The 20,536-nt window shown below is 41.3% G+C and overlaps 1 protein-coding gene across 1 annotated transcript; it reads left to right on the forward strand.

The window, feature by feature from the left end:
* Positions 1–1,023: 1,023 nt before the first annotated feature.
* RETNLB (resistin like beta) lies at positions 1,024–5,861 on the forward strand. Its single transcript, XM_058732534.1, has 3 exons — positions 1,024–3,908; positions 4,638–4,697; positions 5,302–5,861. Exons 1-3 carry the CDS (start codon positions 3,776–3,778, stop codon positions 5,427–5,429), a joined length of 321 nt encoding a protein of 106 aa, XP_058588517.1. The 5' UTR covers positions 1,024–3,775; the 3' UTR covers positions 5,430–5,861.
* The last annotated feature ends 14,675 nt before the right edge of the window (positions 5,862–20,536 follow it).

Below are 20,536 nucleotides of genomic sequence, written 5' to 3' on the forward strand. Positions count from 1 at the left end.
CAGAGGACCAACTCTAGCCAAAAATAGAGCTAGAAACTTGTGTTTGAGAGACCTGCAGACTTCCTGTGGTTATTGGTTTTTCTGGTCTCCTACTATTTTATTCAGATGCACCGTGAGTTTTTAAAAGTTAAACATACATTCAAATGCAATTTATAAACTGTAAACATGTCCAAGTAAGTTTATTATAAATCACTAAAAACAAAATGTTAAAGAATGAGAAAAACTTAATAAAAAGAGAACCTCTATTATTTACTTCTTATTAATTTATTCTCCTCTTTCATTTCTAATTATATTTATTTAGGTCTTCTCTCTCTCTCTCTCTGATGTGTCAAGCTTATCAATATTGTTTATTTTTTCAAAAAACCAGCTCTTAATTTCATCAATCATTTTTTAAAATTTTTTTTGTCTCTATTTCATTTATTTCTATTCTCATCTTTGTTCTTCCTTCTACTAACCTAGGGGTTTGTTATATGTCTTCATTTCAATTTTTAAAATAAGTTCATAACACTTCAGAAACATTCAAATTTGCCTTTGTATTTAAAACTCCTATCTTGCTCTGTATTCCTGCAGTTAAACAGTATAATTTAAGTAAGCAATGATAGCCCAGTGATTGTAAAGAAAAATTAGCAGATTTAAATTACATCTATTTTGTCACTCTATATGATTATATGGGGTTTAATTGCATTTAAAATTTTAAATTCAGGGCACCTGGGTGGCTTAGTCAGCTGAGTGTCCAACAGGTCCTGATCTCATGATTTGTGAGTTTGAGGGCATGCATTAAGGCTCTTTCTGCCCCTTCCCTGCTCATTCCCTTTCTCTCTCTCTCTCTCTCTCTCTCTCTCTCTCTCTCTCTCTCTCTCTCAAAAATAATAAACATTAAAAATTTTTTTAATTTAAAAAGTGAATACAAACTGAGTGGTATAATATTTTTTGTCTGATAGTGCACAAAAATACTATGCTGAATATAAACAGTAGCTTTAAAATTGACATTTGGTCTTTTTCATAGTTTTTGTTGGTTTTAAAACCAAAGAATGAATCAAGAAATAATGATTATTACTGATCATTACATAGTTGTTACTAGAAATAATTTTGTTATGTAGAGAAGAGGAGTGTTAGAGTGGTCCCCTCCAGGTTTCAAATATGCTAGGCTTGCCACTAACTACAAGTGTTGCCCAAAGGGCACGGTCACTGTCTCTGTTGCCCAGGCTCACTGTAAACCAATCACATTCTCTTGTGATCCTGTTCTCTTTTCTTTCCTTGCCATTCTTAACAAACCCAGTAGTCAATGCAGTTCAACTCATCTTTAATCCATGTTCTTCTGGTCATCTACTTCCCAGTCTATCACTTTCTTTACCTGGCTCCTTTAAAAAAGTTTTCACTTCTCTTCTTAAATTGTCTATGCTATTATTTTCATCTGTGGATTGATAAGTCTCAAATTTATATCTTCAACTCTCACCTTTCCCCCAGACCCCAGAAGTATATACCCAACTCCCATGCCACCGCTCCACCTGGATGTCTAATAGGCATATTAAATTGACCATGATCAAATATGATTTAATGTTCTTGCCATTATCCATGCTTTCCCCAGGGGTCCCCATTTTAGTAAATGGCATCACTCTTCAACAAGTCATTCAGAATATAACCTTGACCTTTCCCTACTCTATTCCTCCTTTGCCCCACACCCAGTGCATCAGTAAACCCTAAGAGGCTCCACCTGCTATATATAACCAAAGTCTACCCAGCTCTCACTCCTTCCTTTACTGCCATCTGAGATCTGGAACTCTACAAGAGCTTGCTATTTGGTTTCCTTGCTTACCTATTTTCTTCCACAGCAGTGGCCTTAGTAAGATTTATAAAATATAAGTGATCTTATATAAATAAGTCATATCATCCCTAAGCAAAATGCTCCAGTAATTTCTCATCAAATTTGCAATAAACCCAGAACCCTTATGTTGGTTGATAAGTGCTCTATAACCAGCCTGGCGCCAGTTGTGTTTTTGACCACTTTTCTCACTTCTCTTGCCTTTACTCACTTTGCTCTCTTCAGACACACTGCTTTTGTTGTATTCCTTCAACACACCAACCACCCACCCCCCTGCCTTAGGCTCTTTATACTTGCTGGCCCTTAGCCCAAAACATTTGTCCCAGCTTTTTCTATGGCTTACCCCACACGTCTGCAGCTCATTGCTTATAAGTCATCTTTTCTGAGGTGTCTTCCCTGAACACATTGCATTATATACAACACAGAAGCACATCCAACTGCCTTGCCTTCATTTCTTTCCTTCAGGGAATTTTTCAATATCTGACATATTGTATAGTTATCTTACACCTTAGAGTGTAGTCTCAAGAGGGCAAAAACCTTGCCTGCATTGCCCACTGCTGAGTCACCAGAACTAGAATTAGTATAGAGAAGCTCTATAGTTGTTGAATTAACAAATGAACTAATCTACCCAACTTTTATACCAAATCCAAGCCTGTGCTCTTTTGTGTTCTGTATTATTCCTTTATTTCCTCAACTCTTATCAGTGAATTAAGGAAGCATCCTTGCCTTTTTGCTGGCACCATTGAGCCCCATCCTCGAAGTTTCCTGAGAGAGATATGTAGAAGTAGCTGTTCCTCGGGGGGCATCTTTAGGAAAAGGGACAGTGAGGCTGGTCACAGCAGAAGTAGATCCAGGCTTTCCCACCTGACAGCCTCCAATAGTGGTCATCCAACAGCCATTCTCTGCTACTTCATCTAGCTTTTGAATCATGGGATTCAATCCTGGTGACCATGTGCTCCACTGTGGAGACTGTATCATATATAGGTCCAATGGTCTAAAATAAGGGATTGTAGAGATCTACTTAATTTCTCAGCCACTAATGATGTAAAAGGAGGTCATATGACCCAGAACTGAACAATGAAATACAAGGGGAAATCTGCTTGAGTTTCTAGGGGAAAATTTGCTTCTAAAACAGAAAGGCAAAGCCTCCCAAAGAGAATGGTTTTACCCCGACCTCCCTTCCTGTGGGGAATAAGCTTAGGAATTCCCTGAGCTTGCACCAATGGGTTAACAAGGCATAAAGAAATAGAAAGCCACAGGATGAATGCGTCCAAGATTAGGTAAACAAGATTAGGTAAACAGGGCAAAGGCCCTCAGTATAGGACAAAGGTATAGGAATAGGAAATCTCAGGATGAAAACATCCAAGATTAGGTAAACAAGATTAGGTTTTCAGGGCAGAAGTGCCACCCAATTTAGTACAATAGCAGAAAGTTGCTTTCGAAGGAAGGAAGGAAGGAAGGAAGGAAGGAAGGAAGGAAGGAAGGAAGGAAGGAAGGACAAAAACAAGTAAACAGGACTCCCCTTGGCAGAGAACCAGAACAAAGGCAGCTGTTGCTTATCATGGATGCACTGACGTTTATCACAGTTGTGTGTCACACTCAAGCAAGCAGTTCTTTGAAAGTGTACTGGGGAGTGTGTTTGTTTGTCTGTGCTTTCTTATGTGTTGAGGGGTGCCTAAGTCAGTTACCATAAGGTGTAAAACATCCTTTCCTGGCCAGTCTTTGTAGACCTCTTCTGAACTCATCTGTGAGTTAATTTGCTCTGCAGCCACCCTCCCTGGTTCTTCAAACAGCTTGGAGAGATCCAGAGTCTTCCATACTGGCACTGATTTTCTCCTATCTGTTCTCTCTTGAGACTGTTCACGTGTTCCCTTCCTTCTCGACCATACTGGAGCTCAGAGATCTCAGCTTTCTATCTTTCCTCCCAGCCCCAGGACATTGCTGTTCTACAGGATGAAGTTTACGTCTTACTTCCTTCTCATTCTCATCCTCCTTCTCCAGCTGATGATCCCAAGGTATGCTCAGTGTTCCTTGGACTCCATCATGGATACAAAGATAAAGGAAGCTCTCACTGGCTTAGGTAACTGACTGAGGGCAGAGAGTGGGAGAGAACCCCTGATCATGCCACCTATTCCTAAACCTAACTTCTTCTTGGTCCCATCCCTAGATCCCAGCTTCTATTAAGTCCACTCAAGCTTAATCTTCCTGCCCATGGCTTTTTCTACTCCCATATCATTTTGGACTGCTAGCTAAAATTTGAGGTTTCTCTGATGATAATGAGCTTGATGATGATGGTAATGAGGAAGAATATAATTATAATTTATGGACACTCATTACAAACGAGGTATAGTGCAAAAATTTACATAGATAACCTCAATTTTCACTTTATGAAATAAGTACAACTATTACTTTCATTTTATAAATGAGAAAACTGAACTTTAAAACCTAGTGAGTAGCATGATTATGGACACAGTGACACTTCTGAGGTAAAAGGAGATTTGGAAGGGGACTATCGGAGACAGCTATCATGGGCAGTACCCCTTCTTCTCTCCTGTTCAGAATTAAATCCTACCCCAGTAGGGGCGCCTGGGTGGCTCAGTCGGTTAAGCGTCCGACTGAGGCTCAGGTCATGATCTCGGGGTCCATGAGTTCGAGCCCCGCGTCAGGCTGTGTGCTGACCACTCAGAGCCTGGAGCCTGTTTCAGATTCTGTGTCTCCCTCTCTCTGACCCTCTCCCGTTCATGCTCTGTCTCTCTCTGTCTCAAAAATAAATAAACATAAAAAAAATTAAAAAAATAAATAAATCCTGCCCCAGCAAAGAAGATTTCATGTACCAGTATCTTTAACTCAGGCAGACTGTCTTCCTGCCCTGCAGGTAAGTAACTTCATGAGAAGGAATGGTGAGTAAGATGCCCTGTGCCCACCCCATCCATCCCCCAGCACCTATACCTTTCCTTGCCTCATGATTGTATTAGCCTGGAGGTGAGTTGTAACCTCTGGTTCCCAGTGATCTCTTACCCATTCTTATTTCCCTTAATGATGCTACTGAGGGCTCTTGGGTTTATGTCTCTCCCCTTCCCACCTCCCTTTCATGAGCTCACATATCAGCGCTCCCTCCCCTCCTTGTCCTGTTATGATCTGTTACCTACCATTCCCCCTGTCCTTCATCTCCCTTTCCCAATCTATTCCCTTGTCTGGTGAGTAGGGCCAGCATAGAGGTAAATATATCATGAATCTAAGGAAAGAAATGCCCAGGCCCCTCATTTTCACAGGCCTCTTCCATGGCCATATACCTAAGTTTGTTTTAGTGATTTTTTAATTTTTTTCCTTAAAGAGGGCTCTCAAAATCAAATTAGTTTGCAGTCCCACAAAACTTAGATCTACCCCTGGGCTGCACAGATATGAAAAATGGTAGGTGTACACCTCCCTCCTCTCAAAATCCAAGGGTTCTGACATCTGTGTCTCATGTGTCCATATAGGAATGGTTGTCACCAGCTGTGCTTGTGGCTATGGCTGTGGTTCCTGGGATATCCAGGGAGAAACCACATGCCAATGCCAGTGCAGCACTATAGACTGGACCACTTCCCGCTGCTGCCACCTGACCTGAGGGGGAGGAGGATGAGAACCCAACTGTGTGACCATCACAGTAATGAAACCACACATCAAACAGGAAACCTGACTCAAACTGTCCCTTTCATTTGTTACAGCCTGCTTCTTGGGTAGTAAAGACAACTCTTTGCATCTCTCTGTGTTTGTATTTTTGATATTACTGCCCTGGGCTTAGAATTCCTCTAGCCAGAAAATTTGTCCAGCGTCCCAATTACTCCATCTCAGCAAGGATTAGTAAAAATATGGGGAGACTGGGGAAATTTGAGATTAATATTCCAGCCTCCTAGTTCCCTCATTGTTTAACAAAAGGACAATGATTATGCCAGACATTTTGCTTGGCACAGAGAAAGTAAATAACATGCATGCTCCTATGAGGCTCACTGAATAAAAGAGTGTGGGTTCCAAACTAAGTGCAGGCAGATTTTCCAAGGTGGAGGCAGGTAAGAATGGTTTTAAAGAATAAATTTCTAGATTTCTGGCTTGTGTATATACTTTTTCCTAAACTTATGTGTCAGAGATCTATTTTGATCAAAGTGATGAATTTGCCATTGTCTTTCTCCCCCATAACAAAACAAAAATACAGCATTTATCTGCCATTGAACCTTACCATAATTCATCATCCTGGGATATAAATATCTGCAGAATGGAATGGTCCAAAATACTGGCACCAATGTTGAGTGATCCAGTGACTGGGTAATAGGTCCTTTCACAAGTTGCAGGACTTTCAGTGTTTGACACAATATTGAAAGAGGGTATCATCCAGTTATCGATTGGTAGACCACCAAAAATAATTTTAATAATAAACTTCAGTATGACTTTTAACAAGTAACTCAAAAGGAATTCAAACAAATTGAATGATATTACTACAATAAAAATTTTCCCTTCCTACATACTTAATTATGAAGAAATTATCTCAAAGCTTATAAATATGAAAAGAAAAAGAAATATATTGGCTCTAAATTTCATCTCTCTAGGATTATTTATTCATGGATAAATAAATTACTGAAAGAAAAATCAGCTCCATTTCTCTCATTTAAGAAATACATTTCTAAAATATACCATTGGTGTTTATTACTTTTCAAAATTTGTTATAAATGTTTGTTCAATTGTGTGCTATTAATCAGTGTAATAATAACTTAATGCCCCTACTTATGGCAAGTAGAATGAGTCTTTTAAAATATAAATGAAAATTATGTCAAATTTTTGCCCAAATTGCACATTCTAGTGACTTCTCATTACACAGAAAATAAAATCCCAAATGTTTATCATGGCCAACATTATCTGCATCTAGCCATTGGCTATATTTCCAACTTCATTTTGGATCCTTCACCCTGGCCACATCTGAGTTCTTGGTGTTCCTATAAGCAATGGTCACCCTCCCTCCTCAGGCCTTTCCACTTCATGTCCCTCCTTTGCCATAGTTACATGGTTCTTCACACACAAGGTCAATCTATTTCAGAGAAGCTTTCCAGAATGCTCTATATCTTGTCCTTTATTTTTTGTTGTTGTTTTTTAAATATTTTTTAATGTTTATTTATTTTTGAGACAGAGAGAGACAGAGCATGAATGGGGGAGGGTCAGAGAGAGAGGGAGATACAGAATCCGAAGCAGGCTCCAGGCTCCGAGCTGTCAGCACAGAGCCTGACATGGGGCTTGAACTCACATCCCGTGAGATCATGACCTGAGCCGAAGTCAGAAGCTTAACCAACTGAGCCACCCAGGCACCCTGTCCTTTATTTTTTTTTAATGCTTTCTAGTCCTGGCTTAAAAATATGTATTCATCTGTTAGTATATTATCTTCCCCCTTGAAACATGTAATCCATGAAAGATGACATTTTGTCTAACTTGGATATCATTGAATCCACATTGCTTAGAACAGAACCTGGCCCATGGAGGAGTTGCAATGGACAAACAAATTAGCCTACTATCAAGTTTGAGTCAGCTCCCTTTCTTGCTTTCTATCCAGCTTCCTGTACCTCAGCATTGGTCACTGAGGGACAGACATTGTTTCATTGGCCCCTGGGTCTCATGCTCAAGGTGCCTGTAGAAGAAATATCAGAGGGTATGTCTTCTAAAGAAAAAGTCAGAGAATGAAGGTGGAAGTCAGAGAGGTTAGCAACAGTAGAAGCAGAAGTGGATTTTGTTGTACTGGCTGATATGGTTGCCCACTGAGTGGCCAATTTCCCCTTCATCTGTGTGAACATCATCCTGATTTCATTCAGAATGGTAATGTTCCCAGTCCTGAAGGATAAATTATTATTTAAGTCAATAATGAAACTTCTCCTCTTGGCCAAGTATTCTCTTTCCTAGACACCTTTGCATGGGGTGGAGTTGGGGAATGTGACCCATATCCGTCCAAGAAGACAGAAGAGAACTCTTCTTGGGTCTTTTGAAAAAGAGTCTGCTTCCTAGATGAAAAACAGAGACTCAAAAGTGTCCATGACAATTTTGTTGCTTTGGATTTGGGTGTGAGGTGAGATCTGGAGCTGTGACCATGAAGTTAGTCAACCATCTTGTTATCTTTGAGGAGAAACCACAAGGATGGTAAAGAAGAAAGAGGGAAATAATCTGAAGCTGCCAGAACAGAGAATCTGAACAAAGTATAGAATCTCATTTCTTCATAAGTAAATAATCAACGTTTGTATTCATTCATTTTTATGAGAATTTATTGAGTTCTGCTGTGTGATTGGCAGTGGGATTCAGTGGTGGCTAAAATAGGCAAAAATTACTGCATTCATGGAGGTTCCATTCCAATTCTAAGCTTCTACCAGTTGGGATTTTTGTTAGTGTCCCACGGATGGAATTAGTCAAGGATACTGTAATAGTGTCTGAGTAGATGACAACTAGAGTCCTAAGATCACATCTTTCTGTCTCTTCCTGTTGAAGGAATGAACAAAAGGTCTATAATGAGAGATGTCAACAAACTTGGCAATTCCTGACAAGCCAGTGGCCAGGCTTGTGGGACTGCCAAAAAGAGTGGGGTAGGGAAAAGAGAAAGATGGAAAGACTTCCCCAGCAGGGAATCAGAGAAAAGGCAGCTGGTTGTTCTCCGGACACAATGGAGATTTTTTCAGCTTCTTCCTGAAAGCTTGACCCTTTCCAGCTGCCTTTACTGCCTCTGTTTGTTGGTGGAGGGGAGGGAATACCCTCATCACATGCTGCCATGTTGAAAAACATCCTTGCCCTCCCAACCTTGGCAGCCCTTCCTTAAACCTGGCTGTGTGAGCCTGATGTATAGCTCTCTTCCCTGACATCTCTGCCTCTCCCTAGTCCAGCTGCTTCCCTACAGTCCTTTCCCACCTCTCCCCTCTAGACCCCCAAATTTTTTTCATCTTCTCTCCAATTTTTTCTCATGGCAGGATGCTGTCTTCCATCAGGATGAAGCCTTCTGCTCACCTGCTCCTCATCCCGCCTTCCAACTCATGAGCTCAGGTGTTCTCAGTGCTGCTGATGCTTCAGCATATGAAAAGGTAGAGCAGCTCTGGGGGAGCTGGCTGACTTATAATGGAGGTAGCAATGGGGGTGGGGGCAGTTATATCCCAAATTCTCAATCCTGCTATTTGACTCTACTCCATTTCCTAGCCCATCTCCAGATGGCAACTTCTAACTGGAAGATTCATCCCCAAACTCCCTACCTTCTCCATGCCTAATGGGTTCTTAGAGCTGCTAGTGACTCAGTGATGAAGCCTACATCTAACATTCTTTAGCACTTAGCATGTGCTAGGCACTGTTAGGCATTCTGTTATTATTTTATTAACTGCTCACTACAACTTTATGAGGTAATAGTGCTATTTCCATTATACAGAAGAGAAAACGGAGGCTTAGACAAGCTTTGCAATTTATCCAGCAGTACACAACTATTAAGTGGCTCAATCCTGGATACACTGACTCCTTTGCATAAACAGAAGGGTGATGTGGGATTGGGGGCAGGGGGCTAGCCAGTGTGCATCCTGTCCTAGCTCTTTGTCTCTCCTACATAATGTAAACCCCCAGACTGCATGAAATAGCTCTTTTGTAGCAGCATCACTAATGAAAAAACCTGTCCTCCTGCCTCTCATGTAAGTAATTATATGAAGATGGGAGTGCTTGCTCATCCCATGCCCTTTCTCATACCTGCACTCAGGCTGCCAACACATTACTGTACCAGCAGATTATCTCCAAACTCAGGATTATAATGTCACTGGGTTGGATCATAACGCCTATATCCATCATTTTCATCCATCCCTCCCAAGGGATGATTTCTTTCCACTTCTTTCCGTCTTCTTTAACTGCCCCACTCCAATCTTTTCTTTCATCCAGTACCCTGCCATATCACCTCCTTCCTCTTCTGTGTCTTCCATTTCCCCCTTCCAATCTAACCCCATGATGTTTCTGCCCCACCCAAAGGGAGGAGGCAAAAGATAATTGGGGAAGGCTTGCTCCTGTGCCCAAGCCTGTGGCTCCTGGGATGTCTGCTCCAGCAGTGCAATCCTGTAGGGTGTACACTGCCCATTGCTGCCTCCTCATCTAAGTGAAGGAGGTGAGATCTGAGTCTGGGGACCATGAAGGCAATAAAACCATGACCCCCACCAGGAAACCTCCACCTCCTTTCCTTCAAGCCATGACTTCTCAAGTCCCCTTTACCTGTAACATCCCTGCTTTACCAATAGTAAAGATAGTCCCTTCCTCTCTCTGTGTTTGTGTCTTTGGCGTTATTAGCCCCTGCTGAGGTTCTGTGAGAGGGCAGAGACCATGGAATGGGTAGTGGAGGAAAGACGCTGTAGCTGTCAACCACAGCCTGTGACCTAGCTACAGAGGCAGAGAAATTAGAAGTTATGTTTTACATTAGTTAATTGTTTCTTGTCTTCCTTTTTTCTCCTCGTTAAGTTTTATGGAGAGCCCTGGGTGGTAGCTAATGTTTTTGGTTTTAGTTTCCATTGGGGAAAAGAATGTATAGCTAGGTTCCTTCCACACTGGGTCATTGTGTTTTACCAAAGCCAGAGTTACTGTCAGGGGGTTAATTTCTATGTTGTTCTCTCTCCTGGTTTCATGATCTGTTCCTTCTCCTGACATTTCATTGGATTCTCCTCAGTTACTCAGCTTGGGTGTGCATCTATCTCCTGTTACAATTCTGACAGATATAATTACCAGTAATAAATCTGTCCCTCCTCCACCCTTTTATACCTAAGGGAGTACAAGGCATTTAGAACCTTCATAGAACTTACATATTCTAGATAATCATATATTTTAGCCCTGACTGCTCTGTCTGTTGATGAAAGCTCATGCTGATGGCTTCATTTATATTGCATTGCCACAAACTAAGCCCAGGCCCTTAGTTTTTTGAGGAGAGTTAGCACATACTGACATGCCACTATTTACAAAGCACTATGACAGGAGTTTTACACACAGTATATCGTTTAAATGTCACAAGAATGGCAGATGCACTGTACTCATTACTCAGGCCAAATATGTTGGGATGATCCCTGATACCTCTCTATTCCTTATCTGACACATGGGGGTCTCAGCAAATGTTTTGAGTGGGTCAATAAACATTTCTGTGGTAAAGGTATTATCTACATTTTGCAGTAGCAACTGAGGCTGAGGGCACTGAGAAATCTGCCCAAAGTAACACAGCTGGGAAGTCAGAGTTGAGAGACTCTAATCCTGTTCTGTGTGATTCTGAAGCTGCCTCTCCCCTACACCAGGCTGTGTCCCAACATGGACCTCCATATTAGCCTCTGCTCTTTCTAATCCTGCCCTACCTGCTGCAACCCACTGTGCCCATCTGCACAATGTTCTCTCCTGAAATCATCTCTTTTCAAATCACTCAAAAAAATTTCACTGCCCCCCACCCATTCCATTGCCTGTGTACCAAGCTTACCATCCTCAGCTTTGCTCCAGTGTCCCCCACAAGCAACTCCAGTCTACTCTTCCAACCTTATTTGCTGCTGCTGATCCTCTGAGGACCTTCATTCTACTCAAATATGTCTATTCCTGGTAGCCCTAATCCACTCTCTGTACTTCTTTTTCCTCTATACCTTTGTATAATCCATTTCCTCCACCCCAACTACCACCCCACTGCCACAGCCCACTTTTCCATCCCCCCAAACCCAACCCCAGTCTATAGAAAGCCTACCTGCCCTTGAAGGCTAGGAGCAAAAACCTCATCCCTACTGAAGCTGTTTATGACCAACCTCAGCCCACAATGACCACGACTTCCTCTTGTTTCCAATATCTGTCTACACCTTCATTTTGCACTTGTGGATTGCCTCCTATAATTGTTGATTATCTCTTTGTGTATTATATCTCATTTCTCCTACTATATTTTGAGTTTTATGCATAGCAAATACCATGTCATATCCATCTTTCCGAGTGCTTAGGATAGAATTTTACACAGTATAGGCGTTTCATATCTGTTCTTATATATCATTGGATGCTCTTGAATTTGAATGAAGTACAAACAAGATCCTAGACTGGCTACTCTATTTTAGTGTTTTATTTCAGAGATAGGAAGCACATACTGTGTACAGAGCATTGGCTTTAATTAGACAGATGGACCTTCACATCTCGTCTTTTTTTCAAAACCTACTCTAGGAATCTGAGTTCCCTTTTCTGTAAAATGGAGAAAATATTACCTTCCTCATAGGGTTGTCTTAATGATTAAATGAGGTTCCTGTGCTAAATACCTAGCACAGTGATTGGCACGTAGAAAACACTCATTAAGTGGTACTACCTTGGAGCTATCAGAAGCACGTGAGCTATTATCATGGAAAACTGTGTACCCAGGAAGCCTCCCAGCCACCATCCAGTCCATCCTGTATCTTTTTTCAGGTGATAATTGAAGGGTGAGGGGTTTGATCAAGGTCAAAGAGAATGCTAGTGGGACAGCAAACACCAGCAGTCAGATCTTTGATTTCCCAATCCAGTACTCTTTCCACTTTACACCGTTTCTCATGATAAAAGCATATAGCAGTCAAAAAGTATTTAAATCTCTTTTACTTTTTTTCTAAATAAGCAATGGCTCTCCTAAACTCTTGTATAAGTTGAAAATTACACCCTAGAGGCTAATCTTTTTCTTATAAAAAGAAGAAAGGATATAGCATTCTGGTTTTGACTTATAGAGAACTAGAACGAACATCACTCTCACACCTACAATAAGACAAAGAGTGGACAAATGGCAAGTTCATGACTTTTTTTGGAACCCACTGGAGGGCAGAACAGAAAAACTAGCCCAAATCCGGGGAGCAACATCTTCTGAGGGAGAAATGGAATTTAAGCTGTTGTTTACCTGGGGCAGGTACAGCCATAAGAAGAAGCTGGACTGTTTCTGTAGTCTCAAAGTATTTCCCCTCAAATACTATTAGTTACCAAGGGAAAAATCATGACTGTACAGCAGATAAACCTGGAAGACATCACCTTAACTCAGTGATTAAAGTGAACATCACCAGTACACCCTGACAAGATACAGTGACGTGTACATTACTTCTGTGGTATTCTTGCCAAAAATGCATAACCTCCGTCTAATCATGAGAAAGCATCAGAAAACCCCAAATTGAGGGATGGTGATCAAAAGAATTGGCCTGTAGTCTTAGCAATGTCAAAGTAAAAAAGGGCTGAGGAATTGTCACAAACTGAAGGATACTAAGGTGGCATGACAAATATAGTATGGGATTCTAGACTGGATCCTGAGAAAAACAGGATATTAACAACAACAACAAATAAACAAACAAACAAAACTGGAAAAATCTGAGGAAAAATAATCTGTAGTTTATTTAATAGTATTATATCAATGTTTATTTCTTAGTTTTCATAATTCTGATTATACAAGATGTTAACATTTGAGGAACCTGAGTGAAGGGTGTAGGAGAACTTTATTATTTTTGTAACTTTTCTGTAAGTCCAAACTGTTTCAAAATAGAAGTTTTTTAATGTTTATTTATTTATTTTGAGAGAGAGAGGGAGAGGGCACATGCCCACCAGTCTGCAAATGGGGGAGGGGCAGAAAGAGAAGGAGAAAGAATCCCAAGCAGGCTCCATGCTGTCAGCACAGAGCCCAAGGTGGGGTTCAATCCCACAACCCTGGGATCATGACCTGAGCCAAAATCAAGAGTTGGATGTTCAACTGACTGGGCTACCCAGGTCCCCCTACATCTGCTAACATCTATAGGCAGTCTGTTTTCAATCTGTCTGCTTCAGAAGGAAGCAAAGTATCTGTGAAATATCAGGCATCAAAATTTAATTTTAGGTGGACAGAGGGAGAAGTCCAGAATGGACACTTAAGTCAGGTAGCCATCTTCTTTCTTTCTCATGCTGGGAGGGATATCAGTCAGACTACTTAAGAATAAGCTACTTCCTTATCTGGACAGAGTATAAATATATTCAACTATATTAATGTCATAGTTAGACAAACTAAAGAATAAAACACCAAATTTTCAAGATGCTTATACAAACATGGATCTTGGCCCTGAACATCCTACTAGAGCTAATCTATGTAACTAAATAAAAAAAAGGTATATAAAGAGTTGATTGTCTTTGCTTTTTCATCCCCAGTGAGAGGGGGTGGTCTTATACGGTAGGAACACAGTCCCTATATAATTTTAAATGTAAGGAGTGGTCAGGAGGACGGTGGAACAGGAAGTTTCAGCCCTCATTTCTCCACAGAGACACCAGTTTGAGAATGATATACACACCGCAATATCTTTGTGAGAAGTCTAAAATCCAGTTAAGAAGTTGCAGTACTCCAGATGAGCATGGAACCTTTAATACCTGCATTGAAACACATAAGAGCAACTTCACTTTTCGCACATCAGCCCCTCTCCCAAGCCAGCACAGCCTCAGCATCAAGAGAGATGGCCTTAGCCTGCAATTTCTCCCTGCAGGCCAGGGAGAGAAGTGTGCATCCAATGTCTTGGACTTTCAGCATGCCGCCCAAAGGGCTGGTTTCTGTCTCACCTCACCAAGAGCACTGATGAAACCAGCAGCTAAGAACAAAGGAAAAGAGAAGGATGGCTTGCTGTGCCCAGCACAGTGCCACAAGCTTGAGGAAAAAAAATAAACCACAAGAACTTGAGATTTCTCTATAGGAAAAAAGAAAGAGGAATGGACACCAGAAGGAGCAAGAAATTATGGGCTCCTGAAAAGAAACCAATAAATCCCTAAAATTAGGAATTTACATGCATAAGTCCAGAGAAGACATAGCCATAGAAAAGGTTTGAGAAACACGCAGACTCTCTATCAGTGCTGATTGGTGAAGGTCTTCTGAACCTGTCAAAACCAGTCCATAAAAACTGGGAGAGGTGGCTGTTTCTTCCAGTGCACAGGCACCAACACAAAACTACAAAGAACATGAAGACTCAGAAACATCACCTCAAAGGAACAAAATAAATCTGCAGCAACTGATCCTAAATAAATGGAGATCTGTGAATAGCCTGACAAATAATTCAAAGTGATCCTCTTAAAGAATATCAGTGAATCAAAGGCTTGAAATTTCCCCATTGTTACGAATAATGCAAGCAACTGTGAGTCAGGCTATGCCTGGATATTTCTGCCAAATATCTCCCAAATAATTCTTCCTGATCAAGGCTGGAGTCTCGCTGGTAGCAGCAAGGCATGTACTTACACAAATTCCCAGGATGGAGGAAGAAATAAACTGCACCTTAAAAGATAATGAGTTGAATAGGAACCTCATGGGGGAATCCAGCTCTTCAGCTCTTCAGCTGAATAGCAAATAGCACAGCTCTTTAGCCATGAGTTAGGTAATATGTGGGGGGCAAAAGTCTGACCAAATCCTCTCCCTTTTTATAATCTAAAACACCATAGGCATTAGAGCACATTTAAGGTGGATGGGATCTTTTCACAAGGATCTTGCCCTTACCTTTACAGGAATTCGGAGAGACCTCCTATACCCCAGCCTCCAGTAAGTCTGGTTCTTTGGTAGGGTAGATCTCTGTGATCACTTAAAAACCCATCAACTTATGTTTAAAGGGAACAACTGGAAGATGGCCATATGATGACAGAACAGTCTGTAACCAACAGAGTTGGAAAGTTTCACCCTGCGTTGTTTCTCTTCATTGACCCCCAAAAGTAGGCTGATGAGCACCAAGGGCTGGACTATGGTTTCGAGTGCCTTCTAAATAAATTTATGATTTGGGGGCGCCTGGGTGGCGCAGTCGGTTAAGCGTCCGACTTCAGCCAGGTCACGATCTCGCGGTCCGTGAGTTCGAGCCCCCGTCAGGCTCTGGGCTGATGGCTCGGAGCCTGGAGCCTGTTTCCGATTCTGTGTCTCCCTCTCTCTCTGCCCCTCCCCCGTTCATGCTCTGTCTCTCTCTGTCCCAAAAATAAATAAAAAATGTTGAAAAAAAAATTTTTTTTAAAAAATAAATAAATTTATGATTTGAGTCCCCCAAAATGCCAAGTATTCTTGACTCAGATAAATGCAGACTGTCAGAGTGTATGGTGGATTGGGCCTGATTAGAATGACAATGAACCATTACCCAGACCTAAAAATGTTTATCAGGGCCCAATGTATATTGCACCTAGCATATCCACTGACATATCCTATATCACTCTTCACCATACCCATTAGCCCTCTTGCACAGAGGAATGATTGAAGTATAGAGCTGGGGTTGTACCATCTTCTGGACACAGCAAAGGAAAGCACACCTGAACATATGAGCTTGAAAGGTCACCCGGGCTCAAATATGTTTAAAGCATATTCTTGGGTTTGGAAATGTCAATACTTATTGGGTATTGACCTAATGTCTTAAAACGGTGACTAATCAGAAATTAGACTGGCTAAGTTGCCATGACAATTAAAAAACTGAAACAAAATTTAAGAAAGCACCTGCCATCTGATGGCCTGAATGCTTATCTTTAAGGGTATAAAAGCATTAATATAATGTTCCTTTTGTGCATGGGAGTAATAAGTGCCACAGAGAATAAAATATTACCAACTCCATCAATAAGGATGTTTAGGTAAAATAATAGTGTTTAGGTCTCTTTGTCTATTATGAACTTGTTGTGACAGGTAAATTTTTGACTGGCTTCTAGACTAATTGCTTTGGAATAATGATTGTATATGAGGTAATTGAGCAGTAATAAGTAATAAGCTCCCAGATATTGAGCCTCTGAAACCACCACCTGGTTGTAAATCATAACCATAGCTAGCCTTTCAGATAAAAATGGGCTCTGGTGCAAAAATTTGTCTGTTTGGGATTCACCTCATACCTAAAAATGTCTGAGGCCGATGAAAACATTACCACTATGAAACTGAACATTAAATCTCCATCCCTTGGGTAATTCTGAGTTCAGTGACCAGACCATGGTTTAGATGGGAGCAACCAAAATGACCATAGGACGTAATTAGAACCATCTGACAATAACAAAGCATGTCAGTGAACAAAAAGCACTGGGCTTGAGGGAAGCCTTGGTAAAAAGTCTTGTAGTACACTGTCTTAGATGGATGCTTTTTGCTTCATGTTTTGTTATAAATGCTTTATCATATGGTTTAATTCTTTGTGATGCTACAGGTCTTTGTCTTCAAGCCTTGTTGAAATAATTGTATAGAAGTATCATAGTTGAGGTTTTCCTGCAGACTGACCAAGGGATCACTTTCCGTTGACTACTGTGAAATGAAAAATAAGCAAAATTATAAGCTAGAGATAGTTGGAGTATTACAGACTTGAAGGAAAGATATGAAAGACAACCAAAATGAACTGTAATCATATACTTATGCTTGAGACAAGGGATGCTCTGTGCTTCATAGTTAGATATGCCAAGCTCCTATGTAAGTAAAATTTGAACAGGCTAAACAATAGACTCTGCCTAGCAATTTAGGCTCCACATAGATTCACATTTGTGTCAAAGCAGAGAACAGTGAGCTGCCCATGGCATATATGCAAGTCAAATGATATCCAAGGTAGTGATCCCAGAAGATGACCTTACTCAACCTGGAGCATTAGCTTAGCTTGATAACTCAGACCATAGGGAGACCAATGGACAAGTTGTTCCTGCCCTGAATTATAGAAGAGTCTTGAGGGGGTTGTGCAAGCTGTGTCGAAAGACAGGGCTGGCTTGAGTAGGAATTTCTGAAAACATTAGGAATGAGCTTGGGAGAAAAGGGAACTGCTCTGCCTGAAGGGGAACTTTAGAGCCAATGTTCATCTTTTGGCTATTCAGAAGTGGCTTCCACCAACCATCACATCAGAATGAGGATCCCTCTAACAGGCCAGCCCAAATGCTGTACCTCTTTACCAATGCCTGGTCAGTGACATTGTACTTTTTTCCCACTGTTTTTTTCTTCTTCCAGCTGTCTCCTGAGACCTCAACCTGCTATCACCTGGCTGCAAGGCTTTTCAGTCCCTATTTTTTCAGGAGTATCCATATCCCCAATCCTAAGGCATCTTCTTATTTTTACTCTTCATTTCCTGTTCTATTCCAGGATATAAAAGATGAAACTCTTTCTTCGAGTACTCATTTTCATCTTCCTTGAGCTGGTGGCCCTAGAAGGGGCCCAGAACATCTCAGGAATGGCTGTGGGTGAGAGTATAGTACAGTAAATGATTCCCATAGTAAGTGACCTGGGATCTCCCACCCATATTCAGCTCCCTAGACTCTACCACAAATCCATGCCCAGATCCCAGACACCAGCAAGTCTAGCATGGATTGTTCTCAGTCTTCATGGAATTCATGACCCAGATGTCTCTAGAATAACCTTGGACACAGTGACCTCTTGTAGGGACTGAAGTAGGTGAGGTCTCTGAAAAATTGTCTTAAAGACTCCCCTGCCTCCAGCTCAGGCTACTACCCCAAATCCCAAGCACCTGTTTCCCCTCCCACCATCTCATTGCACCAGACCAGTGAGTCTGAGTCACTATCCCCAAATCCCCTTATGTTATCCTTGTTTCCATGGAGGGTGATGTAGATAGATCTCTAGTTTCTGTCCTTTTCTTCTCCTTCTGTCTATTAATGTCTCTTTTGTCTCTTTTTTTCAAAGATATTTTGCCACCTGTTTATCTGAAAGTCTATCTCTCTGTCCTCTGGCTTCTTGCCCCCTTCTTACATGATACTTTTTTTTAAATTTTTTTAATGTTTATTTATTTTGAGAGAGAGCAAGAGACAGCACACAAGCAGGGGAGCATCAGAGGGGGAGGGAGACACAGAATCCAACGCAGGTTCCAGGCTCTGAGCTCTCAGGACAGAGCCTGACAAGGGGCTCAAACCCACGAACTGTGAGATCATGACTTGAGCCAAAGTCAGATACTTAAATGACTGAGCCACCCAGGTGCCCCTTACATTATACTTTTTGAACTCCCAAAGGTAGAGATAGGATAGCCACAAGTGAAAAGGGGTTAGCTGGACTTGAGGTAGGGTAGGCAGTTAAGAATTCCTCTCTTCCCAAATTTAAAAGGTCTATTGTCTCTGCCCCATACTCCATGCAGTATAACCTCATCATTGGTTTTACTTATGGCTATGGCTATTTCTCCTCAATGTCCTATGGGAAACGATCTGCACTACTAATGTGCCATTAGACTGGACCACTGCTTGTTGCTGCCACCTACTCTAGAATAAGACAGCTAAGACATTGCTCTTGTGATGCTTAAATAAATCTCAACTCCAATCAGGAAACCCTAACTAACCCTCATTTTATGTCTTCTCAATCCCAATTCCCTCTGCCTGGTGCCCAGGTAATACATATGGTCTCTGCATTTTTCTGCCTCTATGTCTTTCCTTGCTCTAGGAAATGGTAATTAAGAACTAAAATAATTACTTCTTTTTATTTTCTCCATGTTTTCCCTTTCTCCCTCATTTCAAGCTGTTGGACAGGTTTTGTTAATCCTTGCTTCAAGGCCTTTGGCTAGACAAAAGTATGCAGTGCCAAGTACATGAATCTTCCAGCACCCACTAAAGAACCCATGGCTCTTCCAATGTGAGCCAGTCAAGGTGTTATTGAGTGGGCAGGAAGAGAAGGACATTTTCTCATACTAAGGACAAGGAGAATACACTTCCCTGGTCTAACAATTGGAAAGAGGCCTAAGGTCGTTCCTAGTAGTAGGACTGTCCTTACTTTCCCTTCCTCATTCCACCTGAATGAGGTGAAAACACCTCAAAAAATAAAGACCCCACATTTATCAAGGAGACTAGCATCTAGAGAGCTTTGTACCCTGAACATGAAACAGCAGAATTGGTGTCCCCAATGGGACCATAGATTTGGGACAGCTCTGGTCTCTGGTAAATGATTGATGATCAAAGGGGATTTCTCCATTTGTTGGCTTCAGATGTTTACTCCATTATAGAGTGGATAGCCCCAATAAAGAGTGAAGTTGAATTTCCTACAAGCCTGGAAGAATGAGGGCTATGAGTCAAAATTAAGTTGACTTAGAGAACATAAAGAAATATAGAACTTCTTGCACACCCCAGTTTGTGATCATGGAGGATGCCCCCAGCCACATCTCCTGGATCCCAAGTGTTCTCAATTCAACTCAAGAGAATTATGCTCTGGGAACCAAGATAGAAACCCCATAAGCCCAGCCCCCTCATTATTCCAAAAGCCTTTATTGAACTTTGTTCTGAGCAAAGTTCTAGGCTTCAGGGATGCAAAGAGGAATATGAACCAGCAGTTCCCCTGAGGATGGTGAGGTTCGGGGCACCAGGGTTGCTTTGGTCACAGCTCACACCCTTATTTCTGTTTGCTGCTGGTCACACCTCACCTGAGGCAAGTAGATTGTTTCTCCTTTTCATGCAGAGACCTGGCCACAACCTGGTTCATATTCTTCAGCATAAGCCATTAGCTTGTCACCAGTTCAGTCAGAACTTTGGAAGGCCCACCGTCTCACATAATGAAGATTTGAAAGTGCTAAGCAAGCCGTAGGAAATCAGCTCTCCCAGCCCCAGTGATCAGAGTCCCTCCCATCTGAGGGAGGAAAAAAAGCAATGAGAGGACACCGGAAAGAGGATTGGTTGGAGTTTTACATCCTAGACAAGGAAAAGTTTGGCCCAAAAGAGATTGTTTCCTCAACTTCACTTTTTCTTTTGTGGGGAATAATTGAAAGTTCAAATCAAAAAGCTATTGTGAGTTTTTAAAATATTTGTTGATTACAATCAAACTTTTAAAAAAATGTTTATTTT

Source organism: Neofelis nebulosa, chromosome 5, assembly GCF_028018385.1.
Source record: "Neofelis nebulosa isolate mNeoNeb1 chromosome 5, mNeoNeb1.pri, whole genome shotgun sequence".
NCBI lineage: Eukaryota > Metazoa > Chordata > Mammalia > Carnivora > Felidae > Neofelis > Neofelis nebulosa.

Excerpts from the sequence above, each read along its gene's own strand:
- RETNLB (XM_058732534.1), top strand. The coding sequence starts at position 3,776 with ATGAAGTTTACGTCTTACTTCCTTCTCATTCTCATCCTCCTTCTCCAG. Across the intron at positions 3,909-4,637 it reads TCTCACTGGCTTAGGTAACT|CAAAGAAGATTTCATGTACC; the intron begins GACTGAGGGCAG and ends ATCCTGCCCCAG. Across the intron at positions 4,698-5,301 it reads ACTGTCTTCCTGCCCTGCAG|GAATGGTTGTCACCAGCTGT; the intron begins GTAAGTAACTTC and ends GTGTCCATATAG.